The following is a 15,748-nucleotide window of genomic DNA, read 5'->3' on the forward strand; positions in this document are numbered from 1 at the left end:
TCAGTTGATTAAAGGAGGGGAGGGGGGGGGAGGGGAGGAGGGGGGAAGGGGGAAGGGGAAGTGTCATTCTTATATGTAGTGAGGCAGCTGGCCTCAACAGTGTGTGTGTGTGTGTGTGTGTGTGTGTGTGTGTGTGTGTGTGTGTTTTGTTAACCCGTTGTCCTCTGGGGCCTTACAAAGCTTCATAATGTACCTCCGTCGTAAAAACGCCTGTCCCAATGATGGCGTCCTGACCCATGCACAGCTGTACGTACATAACATATTCACCCCGTCCCCCGACCCCCCCTCCGACAGCCATTTTGTCTATAGCCTCACGTCATCGAGATACTATTCCTCCACTGTAATGTATTCCATGTGTTTCTGAAAACAAGTGTTCATGCTAAGAAGAGAGCCTGCCTGTGTCTCCTGATGAAACCATATCTTATTCCCCAACATGGCAGGCAGGACACGGAGGGGCCATTGTTCTGTCCTGTAACTGATATTGCTCGTGACAATGAGCCCGTCCTCCGATTTCTACCTCCACCAGCCTCCCCTGGATGAAATACCTGACAGTCCATTATTCATTAGCTGGACATGTTGAATTGTTGAATGTGATACAGGCTTATGAACAGAGAGAGGGAGAGAGATGGGTGCTCTTGTTAGCATTAAACACTCGTTTCTTACATATAATAATAACAACAATAATAATAACAACAATCATAATAATTATAACATCAATAATAATAATAATAATCAAAACAACAACAACAAAAATACTACTACTACTACTACTACTAATAATAATAATAATAAACCTTTATTTATACAGGGTGGAGGAAGGGGGGAGAAGAGGGGAGGGTGTCATTCTCATATGTCTATTGAGTGGGTGTGTAGCGTCATGCAGGCAGCTGGCTTCAACAGTGTGTGTGTGCGTGCGTGCGTGCGTGCGTGTGCGTGTGCGTGTGCGCGTATGTTTGTATAAACACTATGAATTAGCCTTCACTCCTCTATTCACAGGCTGTTAGCTACTAGCTAGCATGAACTTGAGATGTTCTACAGTAGGTCAAATATAGACCTGTAGCGTGTGTTGCCCTCCTGTGGCTTTGTTTGGTAACTGCAGTGGTTTAAATGCCCTGAGTGGTGTGTTGTAAGATGATCTGTGTGTAGCCTTGGGCCGGGGTAACTCTAGGCTCCTGAGGAGGAAAACACAGACGGGAGAGAGGCCATGTTTTGAGAGGCATGTAGTCCTGTAGTACATGGCTTCTAATCAGGGGAGGCTGGTGGGGGTAGAAATCGGAGGACGGGCTCATTGTAATGCATGGAACGAAATGAGGACTGGTGTCAAACACATGTTTGATACCATTCCTCATTCCATTCCATGCCTTACCATCAGCCCTGTCCTCTGCTTTCTACCCCCACCAGCCTCCACTGCCTCGAATGTAACAGATGTTGGTTATGTCTCTTTCTGATCTCAGCACACAGCTGTTTTATATCTCATATACCACTTCTGTAACAGGGGCAGATTGGAATAAGGATGATGCTTTTTCATCAGTTAGAATGCAAGCTCAACTTTTTCCCACTCTCTCTCTCTCTCTCTTCCCTCCTCTCTCTATCTCAATTCCCTCCCTCTCCCTCCTCCTCCTCCCCCCCCCTCTCTCTCTCTCTCTCTCTCTCTCTCTCTCTCTTTCTCTCTCTCTCTCCAGACCAGTCTGAGCCTCAGATGTCCTGCCGGCTTGCGTTCTCCTCCTGATCCACCAGGGGGCACCAGACCCCCCACCCTCCCCCCTCCTGAGACACCATCACGCTGAACCCCCCCTCCCCAGCCAAGCTGTCCCACCCTCCTTCCCCTCCCTCCCTCTCTCCTCTCCCCTCCTTCTCCTGGCCTATCCTCTCCTCCCCGGACCCCTACGCGGCCCCATCCTTCTATGGGGGGCAGGGGGAGGCATCGGGGGGCCTCTCCTCAGAGTCCCTGCCCTTGTTTGTGGACCCTACCATGGACCCCTGGGAGAGAGGAGGCAAGGAGTGTCAGGATGTGTCCACACTTACTGGTAGGTCACCGTTTATTTATATATATATATATATATATATATATATATATATATATATATAGTTTATGCACTTTGAGATTATTCTTGTATAATGAAAAGCACTTTATAAATATAATAATAATAATAATTTTTTATTATTAGTTAGGTTACAGTTCAAGTGTGCATGATTGATGATTTGATTTATTATTATTGTTATTATTATTATAGTGTCATGCATCTTTAGGATGTCCAGCCCACATGGGCTTGCAGAACAGAAATTTACATATACATACACACATTAACACAATCGTACAACGACAAACAATGAGAAACAATTGTAAGAAAACAACAAAATAAACAAAACAAGGGCCTGGAATTTCAAATATACAGTACCCTCCATGCACCAAACAATGACTATGAGGTTAAATTAGAGATTCTCAGCTTCAATTCAGTGTTTTCTTTTTTCACCATTTAGAAATGACAACCCTTTTTATACATAGTCCCCCTATTTCAGGGTAACTGTAGTATTGAAAAATTGGCTTGACAGTATGTGCATGTGTTCATTTCCCCTCAAGTGTTTAAAAGCATTGAGTTTGTTTAAGCCAGGGAGCCTCCTCTATGTATTCCTTGTGATGTCCCTGTACCTCCAGTAGAGGGCAGCAGAGACCTATAGCCTGATATCAGAGTCATGAATTCGCTGTGATTGAACTCTGCCTCTTTGTTCTCTCCCATATCTCCCCTGTCACACACACGCACACACACACGCACACACACACGCACACACACACACACACACACACACACACACACACACACACACACACACACACACACTCACACTCACACACTCACTCACTCATAAACACACACACATACCCCCCCCCCCCCTCCCTTAGACCTGTGTTCAGACCTGCCAGAGGTGGAGATCGTGAGCCTGCTGTCTGAGGGAAGGCCTAACTACACCCTGCGGGCGGACTGTATGTTTGGGTACGACCATGACGACTGGCTGCACACCCCTCTGCTGCCCCCGGAGGCCGCCCTGGGACTCACGCACGACCAGATAGAGGAGACGCTCAAGTACTTCTGTGAGTCCCACTCTGTTTGTTGTGTCAATAATTAACGGGTTGCCAACTCTGGGCATGGGGTGTTGCAGGGTTTTGTTCCACATACTGTAAGCACGGCTTCTAAAGATGACCGCATTGATTGAGCTTTGAGGGGAAGCAATTGGCAGGAAAACAAGTATATTTGGGAATATTATGTCTGTCTGTCTGTCTGTCTGTCTGTCTGTCTGTCTGTCTCTCTGTCTCTCTCTCTCTCTCTCTCTGTATAGGGATGAGATTACTAAAAGTATGTTTTCAGTCAATGGACACCTGTATGGCCGTTGAACCGTACACAGATTACACCTATCCTTTAATCTGAGCCTTACATTTAAGGATAATCTCATCCTCTATTGCTACTATCGGCCCGTCCATATGCTGTGGAAATGTAGTCTTTTTTTGGGGGAATCTAGCAACAGGTATGCAATTGGAGGAGGAAGGTAGGTCTTTGAATGTCCAGGACAGTTTATGCATCAGCTTCTGTAGTCTTCACAGAAGAAGAGATTGTTGATGGCGTAAATGCTCTGTAGTAATAAAGTTTTACACTGGTGAAATGTGTCCTGATATGTTTAATCAAAGTCAGGTTTCACTGAACAGTTGTCTTGAAACACACAACTGATCTGATCTGACTGAGAAGCAACACACTTGTCTTTCAAACAGATCTGTACCCTAATCTGTAGTGAAGATATGACTGACTGGATTTGTGTCATTTTAGTCATTTAGCAGATGCTTTTATCCAAAGCGACGAACAATAAATACATTTGTCTAAAGTAAGTGAATCAACCATACATCACAGTCATCGTAAGTAAAACCATCGATAACAATAAGCGCCATTCTCTCAGACGGCAATCACTGTGCTAGATATTTTAGATTTATTTATTCTCTGAATGTTATGAGTCCAAAGGCCGTCGTAGCCTTCTGCCAAGCGGAGGTAGATGTAGATAAACAACTCTGAGGTAAAACCCCTGTGGTTTACCTCCAGCTCTGAGTTACTGTGGTGGACTTCCCTTCCAACGGCCTGACGCAGGTTCTCAGAGATAACATCTGTCTTGGAACCAAGTTGTTCCGTGTGGCCATTTGAAGTGAATTTGCTCAAAACAAATCAAACTTGCTTTGCGTGTGTAGACATGTCTGATGTGTGCTCTTTGATATGAGTCTTTCTTTGGGCGTTTCTAATATCAGTCATGTCGAAATTAGAAAATGATTTCAGTAGAATATCATCATCTAAGCACAAAAGTGCTTGTCCCAATGTAATATATTATATTATAACAATATAATAATCAGTATCATTATTTTGATCCAATGTAATTATTATCAATGATGTGTTATGTATTATTCCCTATTCTATTCTATCCTATTCTATTTATCCACAAGTAGGCTAGCCATAGAAAGTGATACAGGATACAGTAGAGCAGCAGTTCCCAAACTGTTCCCTGATTTCAAATGAGGGTCCCCCGAGAAAATCAAACTTACCTCTATGATTTCATAAATAAGACACAAACATTTGAATTTTGTATGAAGACAAACATTGTCTATGTATTAAACCTGTCGCCTAATTAGAGCATCTTTTAGTCAATTAAAATACACTTTGGTGTCATTATTACGTGTTGGCATAGCCTGCAATCAAGTTGTGGGGTCATGGGTTAATGTATAATCTCAATTTGGGGTCACAAGACATAAAGGTTTGGGAACCCCTGTAATAGACTATCCCTATGTGGCTACAGTACTGGACTCCTGTATGACAGACTTAGTAGGAGGAGCTTCCAGAAGCCTCCACCCCCCTGTGGTGTTCTAAAGGGGAGGGGCCTAATCCCGTCCCTCCCCTCCCCGACATGCTCCGGGGGGCACAGATGCCAAATGCCGCCAAGCTGCTTAGCCGCTTCTCTGCTACCCTGTGCTGCTTACCTCTAATCAGATTCCTTCTTGACACTGGGAACACTGACCTCCCAGCAGCCTTTGCAGCAGTAGCCCTGACTCCCACGGCCGCTGATCACTCTGATGTCACGGTGACACACATCATCATATCCGCCCAGGCCTGTGTTGTTGTGGGAATGGTATCACTAACACATTTTTTCCCAGAGACCTAAGTCTTAAGTCTGCCTTGCTCCAGAGGTCTTTCGGTTAAATCGTCATGTTTCAGAGGACTTAACGTTCTCACCTCAGACTCAAGCCAATGTACAATGTGTTGGGGGTATGATTGCCAGGTTGGCATAAGATGGCATGGTTTACTTACTTAACGCTCTATAATGCAGGTCTGTGCCCTGCTTCAGATATGATCAAAGGGGCCATTATTCTCTGAATGTTATGAGTCCAAAGGCCGTCGTAGCGTTCTGCCAAGCGGAGGTAGATGTAGATAAAGAACTCTGAGGTAAAACCCCTGTGGTCTACCTCCAGCTCTGAGTCACTGTGGTGGACTTCCCTTCCAACGGCCTGACGCAGGTTCTCAGAGATAACATCTGTCTTGGAACCAAGTTGTTCTCCGTGTGGCCATTTGAAGTGAATTTGCTCAAAACAACTCAAACTTGCTTTGCGTGTGTAGACATGTCTGATGTGTGCTCTTTGATATGAGTCTTTCTTTGGGTATTTCTAATCTCAGTCATGTCGAAATTAGTAAATGATTTCAGTAGAATATCGTCATTTTGCTGCTGGTTGGCATAAGATGGCATGGTTTCCTTACTTAACGCTCTATAATGCAGGATCGTCTGTGCCCTGCTTCAGATATGGCCAAAGGGGCTAAGTCAGTGTTAACCTGTAACACTGCCCAACTGTCAACCTCTAAGCCAATGTTGTTGCCCATCCATCTTAAAGGGACACTTCACCCATTTTTAACATCACATTCATTATCTCCCGCACTGATTCTCTTCCTGTTCTCTCTGTCTCATCCATCTGTTGATGGGCCTATGTTCTCTCCTTCTCTCTCTCTCTCTCTCTCTCTGTCTCCCTCTCTCTCTCTCTCTCTCTCTCTCTCTCGTATTGAATCTGAACCTCTGTGTCTCCCTGTAAGGGAATACGTTTCTCTCACAGTATCACTTCTTCAGCTTACCCTTCTGCTCAGTAGGGCAGGGAGAAGGACAAACACCCAAACACACAGACCCACCGGGAAAGAAGAGCCTACAATCTTACAGTCTTAAAGTCTAACCCCTATGGTCCAGTAAACCAACCTACATACAGCCTCTGTTGTGCCATTTCCCTAGAGGCCCTTTAGTTTCCAGACCCCTTAAGAGGGGATACCTGGAGAGTACAGTACCTAAGCATCACACATATGAAGTAAGGGGGGATACCTGGAGAGTACAGTACCTAAGCATCACACATATGAAGTAAGGGGGGATACCTGGAGAGTACAGTACCTAAACATCACACATATGAAATAAGAGGGGATACCTGGAGAGTACAGTACCTAAGCATCACAAATATAAAAAATCTGAGTCAAGCTTGAAATGTGACAAGTCAGCAGGGGTCCTCAGACATCACTGTTTTGGAGTATAACGGACAGGCACAGCTACAGGCTCTCTGAAGCCTCCTCTTAAGATATATCCTCTCTTATCGGGGGTTTGTTGTTGCCTACGAGCCGAACGGGCCTGGACCCACTCTCCATATGGAGTCATGATCAATACATAATCTACTAGACTATATGACACACCTTAGCATGAATCAGTCTGTGTGTCGGATCGAAGGTCTTTGGATATCAACAGTTATGGTGTTGTTTTCCTGGGAAAAGGCAGGCGGATGTAATATAAAGCGGCCATCGACCTCTTAAGGGTGTGTGTTCCTGATTCTAGTCAAACATTGAACAGTTACAGTGAAAGGCAGGGCAAATATCACACACTGTATAAGTGCAAGTGCTTTTTTGGTGTCAATATTGACTCTTTCTCCCCGATAGCTGTGTTTTATCCATGTGTATCTACAGAGACTGAAACGCATTAGTCCAGGTTTCAGTGTGATAACGTTGGCTCTACTACTTGAACCTTCTGTCCTTAAACTTGACATGAGCATGACATAACTTGTGTTATAAGCAGTCATAACAGCTGACATTAAAGGGAGACTTGACGCCCGTGAAAACAGAGCAACTGTCATCAAAGATATTGTGGTGAACAAGAGCGAATGAGAGGGTCCGCTGGTTTCTCTGGCCCCCGACATAAGATGACAGAGCGCCAATCACCTTCAACTCGCAACACGTTCTATAGTCTGTTGCATCTCCGTTTTTTTTAAGTCTCTGGCTGCTTGTTTTGTCATATCCCAGAGTCTACCTTTAATACAGGATAAATAGTTTATAATATGATGATGTTGCATGCTGCAGATACGCACCCTAACAATAGCGAGGCTGACTTAGTTATGACTGAATAATGTCATATCCTCATGTCAGTTGTTATGACTGCTTATGTCACATGTCATGTCATGTTATGTCTATGACAATGCAAAGTCAAGTTAAGGGAGGTGTCACCGAACTGCTGCTCCTTAACCTTTAATTTAATATTTAACCTTTAATGATTACATTTCCATTGTGTTCCTGGGCATGAGAGTCCACGTAAGTGCCCTTTTTGTGGGCACAACCTGATTCTTAATGGAATAAATCGATTAGTTTGGTTAAAGTGGGCACCGAGATCTAATTGTGTCTGTATTTTTGGTTGGTTTGGCAGACGGCTAATGCATTGTGTGTTGGGGGGGTTATGCAACGTTGGTTTAAAATAGAGAGCACGGGGGAGGTAATGGGATAGGGGGATGTAAAAAGAGAGAGGGATGGATGGAGGGAGATGGTGAGCCGCCCGTACCCTTGCGTGCGGTAGCTGACCTGAAATAAAACCGTCTGAAGGTGAAATATTGATGAAGTGGAAAGTGAATTATTGATTTTGAGACACTTTGGTGCCAGGATAGGGTAGCAACAGACAGGGCGCTGGTTGGTTGGAGGAGTGGTGATGAAGACGATGATGATGATGGTGATGAAAGTATGTCTTATGGATTTGTTTGTTTATGCATTGTTATTGGGCATTTTAAAGTGCCCTGCAGACTTTGGAGAAACACCACTGTATGTTTAAACGGCTTATGCACTAAAACGCTTACTGAAAACCCACGGCTGACATTGATTTATATATCACCTTCACACACACACACACACACACACACACACACACACACACACACACACACACACACACACACACACACACACAAACCCTCCCTAGACCTTACAATCCCTTTCTGTATTTACAGTATAGCCTTGCATCTCCCCTCTATAAGGGGGTGTGGCGCATTCTGCACCAGCATTACGTGTGCAGGGAGACAGCAGCCATACGGAACGTACCATCTCACCCTGCCACACAGGGGTGGAGGGACTTAGTGCACGCTCCTTTTAAACCAGATTAGTATCTAAATTCTGTTTCTATGGCACAACATCTCACTGCTGAAAAGAGTTTTCATTCGAGGTCGTGATTAACCATTGATTTTAGCATTTATGGCTCCTTCTGGGGTGTGGTTTCCTCCTCCACCCCTCCGCTCCTCCTACTCCTCCTCCTCCTCCTCCTCCTCCTCTTCTCGTCTCCCACAGACCAGTGTGGCCAGGTGGATAGAGGCTTGTGTGACAGCGACACACAGACCTCCCAAGCTGACGGATTACATATTAACACCAAGGAGCTGAGTCTCTCCTCTCTCACACACTCACACACACTCGCGTAGGTTCACACACACACATACACTCACACACAGTGGATACTGTTTTGTCCACACACACACACACACAAAGAGATCCCAGCTCATTGTGGAATGGGCGTTAGGGTTACTACTGGATCGGAACAGTAGAACGGATAGATAGAATAAAAAAAAAAGAAGGAAAAAAAAAAGGATTTTAATGGACGGAGAAATGGAAGAAACCTTCTCTCCGGTGGCCATGGAGGTGTGGAGCTCTTCGTTGTCCGAGGAAGAGGAGGACCAGAGCTTCGGGAGTCAGGAGGACGAAGAGGAGGAGGTGGAGGAGAGGAAGACGAGCAACAACAACAAGAACACAGAGGTCCTGTGCAGGGAGCTGATGCAAGGTGAGGGAACGAGGGAGGAGAGGGAGGACAAGAAACATGTAGAAGGACCAGAGAAAAGAGGAGGGGTTTTGTAGAGAGGTAAGAGAGAGAGAAGGAGAGGAAAGGGATGAAGAGACGTGAGGGAATTGAGGATGGACGAGAAAGGAGAGAGCAAAGGTGGAAGAGAGAGAGAGAGGAGAGAGGGAGAAGGAGGGAGAAATGTGCCTGCAGGAACACAGCTTGGGGCTGATTCTGCAATCATAAATCTGTTTTCATAGACAGTCAGTTTTGCTGTGACGTACTATAGAATGTTTGCAGTAATACAGACTGTACTGCGCAATGCTTGTACTGCTGAGACCAAGTGAATGACGGAGCAGCTGCTGTCACCGAGTGTCTACGGCCTCTCTGTTTTATTAATGATTCCATGTAGCATGCGTGCAATTATGTCATGCGTAGCACACACAAGCATGGTTATTGATTGACAGCGTGTGTCTGTGTGTCTGTGTGTGTGTGTGTGTGTGTGTGTGTGTGACTGTCTTTGTGTTTGAATCGATAGCTGTACAGCATACATTTCCCCTTGCAGATTCAGAGCTCTGGATGGCAAATGTATGATACTTATTTAATATCCAGTCCCCTGCTTGCATCTCTCCCCTCAGTGTGTGAAGGTTACCGTGTGTGTGTGTGTGTGTGTGTGTGTGTGTGTGTGTGTGTGTGTGTGTGTGTGTGTGTGTGTGTGTGTGTGTGTGTGTGTGTGTGTGTGTGTGTGTGTGTGTGTTCAGCGGCAGCAGCAGAGTGAGCAGTGATGAATTGTGTCGCTGTGCCTTTGAGTGACATTGACTTTGGGCTGCAGTGGACAGGCGTCACAGACTAGCTAGGTAAAGTCTACTGACTTACCAAGACGAAGGTCAAAAACACTGCCGTTTTGGCTACTTGTCCTGGTTTAGGGTGATGTTTTGCAGGGTTATGTGATAAAATCATCTTAACTCAATTCGGTTTAATTGAATTGGATAATTTCCCTTTGTATTCAGATTAACATAAATGTAATGTTCTATTTCCAGTTCACTAAATCAAAACGAATTGACCCCAACCATTTTGTTCTCCTGTATAATACAGTGCTTGGTCGGGAGGGGTTAGAATGTGGGAGGTGTATTAATTATCATGCCCCGGATTCTCACCCAGTACATCAGACTGGTATTTGACTCTCAATGCATCTGGCAATATTCTGGGTTGTGAGTACCCTTCTACAGCATATGACATGGCAATAATATTTTTTTATCAAAGAATATTCTAGAAAGACACATAGGCATTGGCACTAGTTTGTGATGTTTAACCTTGCAAAAAAAAAAAAATAGCAATGTAATGAAATGAACCAGAATACTCTCAAGGTTTTAGATCTCAGCTTAGTCGGATTCCTCTCTTTGATCCAGCTCCTTAGTAACAGCTAATCTCAGTTGGATTTCTTTTCTTTCTTTCTCCCTTGCTTTTCTTCCTCCGTCACTCCGCGGCGTCTTTGTCTGAATGGGCAGTCAGTCCGTCCGCAGGCTGGCACCCACGACCCAGAACCCAGAACCCAGAACACCAACCGACAGTCCATTCTGGAACATCTAGAATTCTAGAATCTGCTCTCTCTCTCTCTCTACAGATGTCTGTTACACAACTGTGTTAATATAACTGGATGATTCATTGCAGAAATACAGTACATCTGTTTGTACAGGGCTGTTCCTTGGGGTGTGATGGCATGAATGTAACCTGTACTGTGTAACATTGCCCTGCCATGCAAAGGGATCGGGTCATGTTGCTGTATGTCCTCTACAGGCTACAGTTACTGCACTTCACAGACTGAACCTTTTAACCAGGGGAGGCTGGTTGGAGGTAGAAATCGGAGGACGGGCTCATTGTAATGCAAGGAATGGAATGCGGAATGGTATCAAACACGTGTGTGTTCTACCCCCACCAGCCTCCCCCTGCTTTTAACCTGGTGCTGTCGTACGTGCCACAAATAATAACGATAAGAGTTCCTTATCTCAATGGTTGTTGTCGACGTTCAGGCTAAGGTGGAACTCGTTGATGATGACGTTATAGATTATGAAGAAGTATGATTAATTCTAGGATGAATGACTCAAAGAGCCATTGTTTTGTTTTGTTTTTACCTTTTTTTTGCTACAGAGATTTTAGTTATTGAAGCAGTGAACTCATATCTTCTCAGTCTGTGAGGAACACAAATACACACACACGCACACACACACACACACACACACACACACACACACACACACACACACACACACACGCACACACAAACACACTTTGACTGTTTAAGACCTATGGATAGCCTTGAGGGGGCTCTTTTCATCTGAACACACTGTTCCCTAACCCCTCTTAGCCCGGAGAGAACCCGGGGAAGTCTTGTACAGTACCCTGACGGACACAGCTTTGGATCAATAAGGATCAATAGGCATCAATAGAATCAGGATCAGCTCTTTCCATTTCAGCCTTGTCTGATCCTCGCCTGTGCTTGAATGACAGAGGCTAAGCATGCTTACTTAATAAGGTGTGCCATGTAACCACACACAGTAACCAATAGTACAATTGGATTTGCAGGAAGCAGAACAATTAGCTAGTTAGCCTTTGTTCAGTGAATAAAGCTATTTTGACAACGGCTCTATTAGCGGTTAGCCTTTATTCAATGGAACTACTAATAGTCAATTAGCTAGCTTAGTTAAATGGATTAGCTACTACTATTAGCTGTTATTCAATGGACAAGGCTATTTGCATTGTTGTACCAGATGGACTGACCCTAACCCATCTACCGCATTGAGCCACGGCTGACTTTAAGCTCAACTGTTCAACTGTGTTTTAGCATGTTATATTTACAGGAGGTCATTTCTCCGGTGGCTAGCGGCTATCTGATCTTGTTATTGGAAAACAGGAGAGTTGATTCTTCACTTCTGCCAACATGACTTTATTAAATCTTATTGTGCAGGCAAGGCCGGCCAGGGTTTTATCAAGTCTAGGCGAAACTCAGTTATATTACTAAACCTATTTTAGAAATATTTTAATTGTACTTTTGCTGCTTTGTATCAGTAGTCATCAAAACAAGTATGAGATCACCCTGTTTATGACATTTTGGAGAGCATTTGTTGGAGGACAGAATACCAATGTGTTTGATAGTCCTTTCATTAAGTATCTACCTCACAGCCTGCAATCTTTTGTTTTGGTGCATTGGTGTACCAGCTCCAGCAGGTCTGTGACAAAGTGACGATGCAGGGGTCGGGTTGGCACTCTTAAGTGCCCTTCTGCCCTCCGTCTGCCAGTGCTGCATGTCGGGGAGCCGGTGGCACTTACTCAACCACCCGCAGAGGGCTTGGCCGCAAAGCGATAGAACAAGATGTTCCCGCGATTACACCCCCTTTTTACCTCCCTCTTTCCGCATTGCAGACATTAGATCACCTCAAACCAAGGGCACCCTTTCTCTATTTTGTTAGGGTTTTCCGAGGATATACAACTGAGCCTCTGTACAGTATACAGCGCCAGATTAGACCAGGATTTATGGTTATGTTCACCATCTCATTCCATTAAATGATTGGCTCGTGATACTGTTGCACTGTCACCATCTTTTCTGGCCAATCACAACCCCTCAATCTAATTACTACAGTATAAGCTACAGCAGCATGTCAATAACCTTGGATAATGTAATTACAATATCTTCTACACCTAGATCTCATTCACCTAGTGCCCGAGGCTGACTTTGAAATCAATCAATCAATCAATCAAATGTATTTGTATCGCACTTTTTACGAAGACAGTTGTCTCAAAGTGCTTTAATACAACAACAACAATACAAGCCGCTTTCCCTGCTAAAGACCTCTTCATCCCCACTACCCCCCTGTACAGGTTTCTCTCCTGTTAAAAGTAATTTTTCCTTCTTCTAGCATTGTGACTGCCTATGGCCCCTGGTCTGAGCATTGATTACTTTGTCTTATGATGACTGATGGTTAGATGATTCACTCACTTAAACAAATGTGTTTGTTGTAAGTCGCTTTGGATAAAGGCGTCTGCTAAATGCCATAAATGTAAAATGTAAACGTACAAGCAATCTAAACAATACAAACCAAGGTGAGATGGACTAACATGATTGGGATGATGATGATGGTTCTGACATGGATGTATGGGGGCATCCTGATGTTGTGTTTACTGTCTCTACTACGGTACCTGCCCGAGGCTGTGTCTGTGGCCGAGGTATGCTGGTCTGATGGTAATAAAACGCAACCTTGAACAAAATCATGTTTCAAGTTCGGGCTTAGAAAACATACTATATTGCAGTGTCCCAAATGGTGGGTCGGCACTCAGGAACAATTTGTAGAAAAATAACTCCGAGGTTGGGGCTTAAGACTGGGGATCTACTACAGCTGGAAACACTGTTTTGTGGATCATAAAAATAAATACTCAACCTTTTAGTTGAGCGAATGTGCAAAGAGAGAGAGAGAGAGGTAGGGTGGAGGGAGGGAGGGAGGGAGAGAGAGAGAGGGTGAGATATCTAGCTAGCTAGAGAGGTCATTAGCGGGACTTATCCAGATAAAGAGGATCAGTGTAAGAGGCTCAATGCCAGACCAGGCCAGGAGTGACTCACTGACCACATGGGGAGATGTTGTGGTCTGGGGACCGGTCGTTACCTCAGAGACGTACCTCAGAGACGTTATCTAAGGCGGCCGACATGGAACTCATTTCCAGAAAGACAGGAGAGGGATAGTAACTCTTAACCTTTCAACCCTATTAAAGCTTTCATTATCCGGGTGGGTCAACGAGGCTGTTCTTTCTGTAAATAATGGCCTGGTCAATAAGGGGAATTTAGCTGCTTATCTGCCCTTGGAAGGAGTTGTACGTCCCTGAGGATGGCTAGTCAAACTGGAGCCGTTGTGGATGCCACCTCACCTGTGGAACCTCCACTGAAAATGTCACGTCGCAACAAGAACGCACCTACCTCCACCTGCCTCCCCTGGTATACATGTCCCCACTGTCAACAAAGAGGGACGTTACTGTATGTCTATCTCCCTCTATTAAAAAGCAGTTTATTAACCTCCTCCTCTCTCTTTCCCCTCTCTTTGTCCCTCCCTCATTTCCCCCACAGTGCTGTGCTCAGAGCAAGAGGGGCAGGTCACTAAGACCTACCACCACACCCGAGACTGTAGCTTTGTAGCTACGTATAAACGATATAAATAATATGAGATATTAACCGGTCATTCTCTCTCTCTCTCTCTCTCTCCCCTCTTTCTCTCTCTCACCCCCTCCCTCCCTCCCTCCCCCTCTCTCTCCCTCCCCCCACAGTGCTGTGCTCGGACCGAGTGGGCCAGGTCACCAAGACGTACCACGACATCGAGGCTGTCACCCACTTACTAGAAGAGGTAAGAGGGACAGGCCACCACACCACACTCAGCGGAAGAACAGGATTATGGGGGATTGGCCTAACCCTAACCACTGAACTGACCCTGGTGACCTGGGTGTAAACGTTGGTGTTGCTGGCAAGACTGTGACCCAATAGTAGGATGTCACTTAATAAGCCAGGAAATGTCAGTCTGATGTATCTGTTAATATTTTTTGTATAGCCAGAGATCGGAAACGGTACATCAACCATTAAGAGCACTAGGATCAGAAAGTATTTTCTTTAAATATATATATTTCTTTCTTTTTCAAATACATTACACCTAACCCTAACATGTGAATGACACCCTAACCCTAACCCTAACATGTGAATGAGACCCTAACCCTAACCCTAACATGTGAATGAGACCCTAACCCTAACCCTAACATGTGAATGAGAGTAGATAGGACTGTAATTACAACCATACGTATTATACTGTATATAAAACATTTATAAATACAACACTAACAAACTAAAACACCATATTGTTCAACCACAAAATCTTCACCTAGAACTGTAACTAGCTCAGAGTGGGCGATATTCTATATTCAACCAATCATCACCCTTGCAGAAAGAGCGGGACCTCGAGTTGGCGGCCCGGATCGGCCAATCGCTGCTCAAGCAGAACCGGGACCTCACGGCACGGAACGAGCTAATGGACGAACAGATGGAGATCGCCAAGGAGGAGGTATGGAACCATCACTAAAGCCAATATTCACCAGGGGAGGCTAGAAATTTGGAGGACGGGCTCGTTGTAGTGCGTGGAACGGAATAAAGAGTGGTATGTTTGATACCATTCCTCATTCCGTTCCATGCATTACAAGGAGCCCGTCCTCCGATTTCTACCTCCCCTAGCCTCCCCTGAGTTAGGCCTGTATGAATGATTATTTCCTGATCTACCGTACACACACACTCTGACCCTGGGTCTGGGTCCCTGTTCTCCAGATTGCACAGCTGCGTCATGAGCTCTCTATGAGAGACGACCTCCTTCACCTGTACGCCAGCACAGAGGAGATAGAGTCTGCCTCCGACGCAACCTCACCGTGAGTACACACACACACACACACACACACACACACACACACACACACACACATGCATGAACACGCATGCACACACACACACACACACACACACACACGCACATGCATGAACACGCACGCACACACACACACACACACACACACGCATGCATGAACACGCACGCACGCACGCACACAC

General features: G+C 45.1%; 1 protein-coding gene across 1 annotated transcript in view; it reads left to right on the forward strand.

Annotated features, from left to right (window-relative positions):
- Positions 1–1,948: 1,948 nt before the first annotated feature.
- The window catches only part of hap1 (huntingtin associated protein 1), an 18,891-nt gene continuing 5,091 nt past the window's right edge, over positions 1,949–15,748 (forward strand). The window contains 5 exon segments of the mRNA XM_083694220.1: positions 1,949–2,027; positions 2,903–3,091; positions 14,434–14,510; positions 15,099–15,215; positions 15,473–15,570. Of these exon segments, the coding sequence (XP_083550346.1) occupies positions 1,973–2,027; positions 2,903–3,091; positions 14,434–14,510; positions 15,099–15,215; positions 15,473–15,570 (536 nt within the window). The 5' untranslated portion in view covers positions 1,949–1,972.

The sequence above is a fragment of the Argentina silus genome (genome assembly GCF_951799395.1).
Source record: "Argentina silus genome assembly, chromosome: 22".
Classification (NCBI taxonomy): Eukaryota; Metazoa; Chordata; class Actinopteri; order Argentiniformes; family Argentinidae; genus Argentina; species Argentina silus.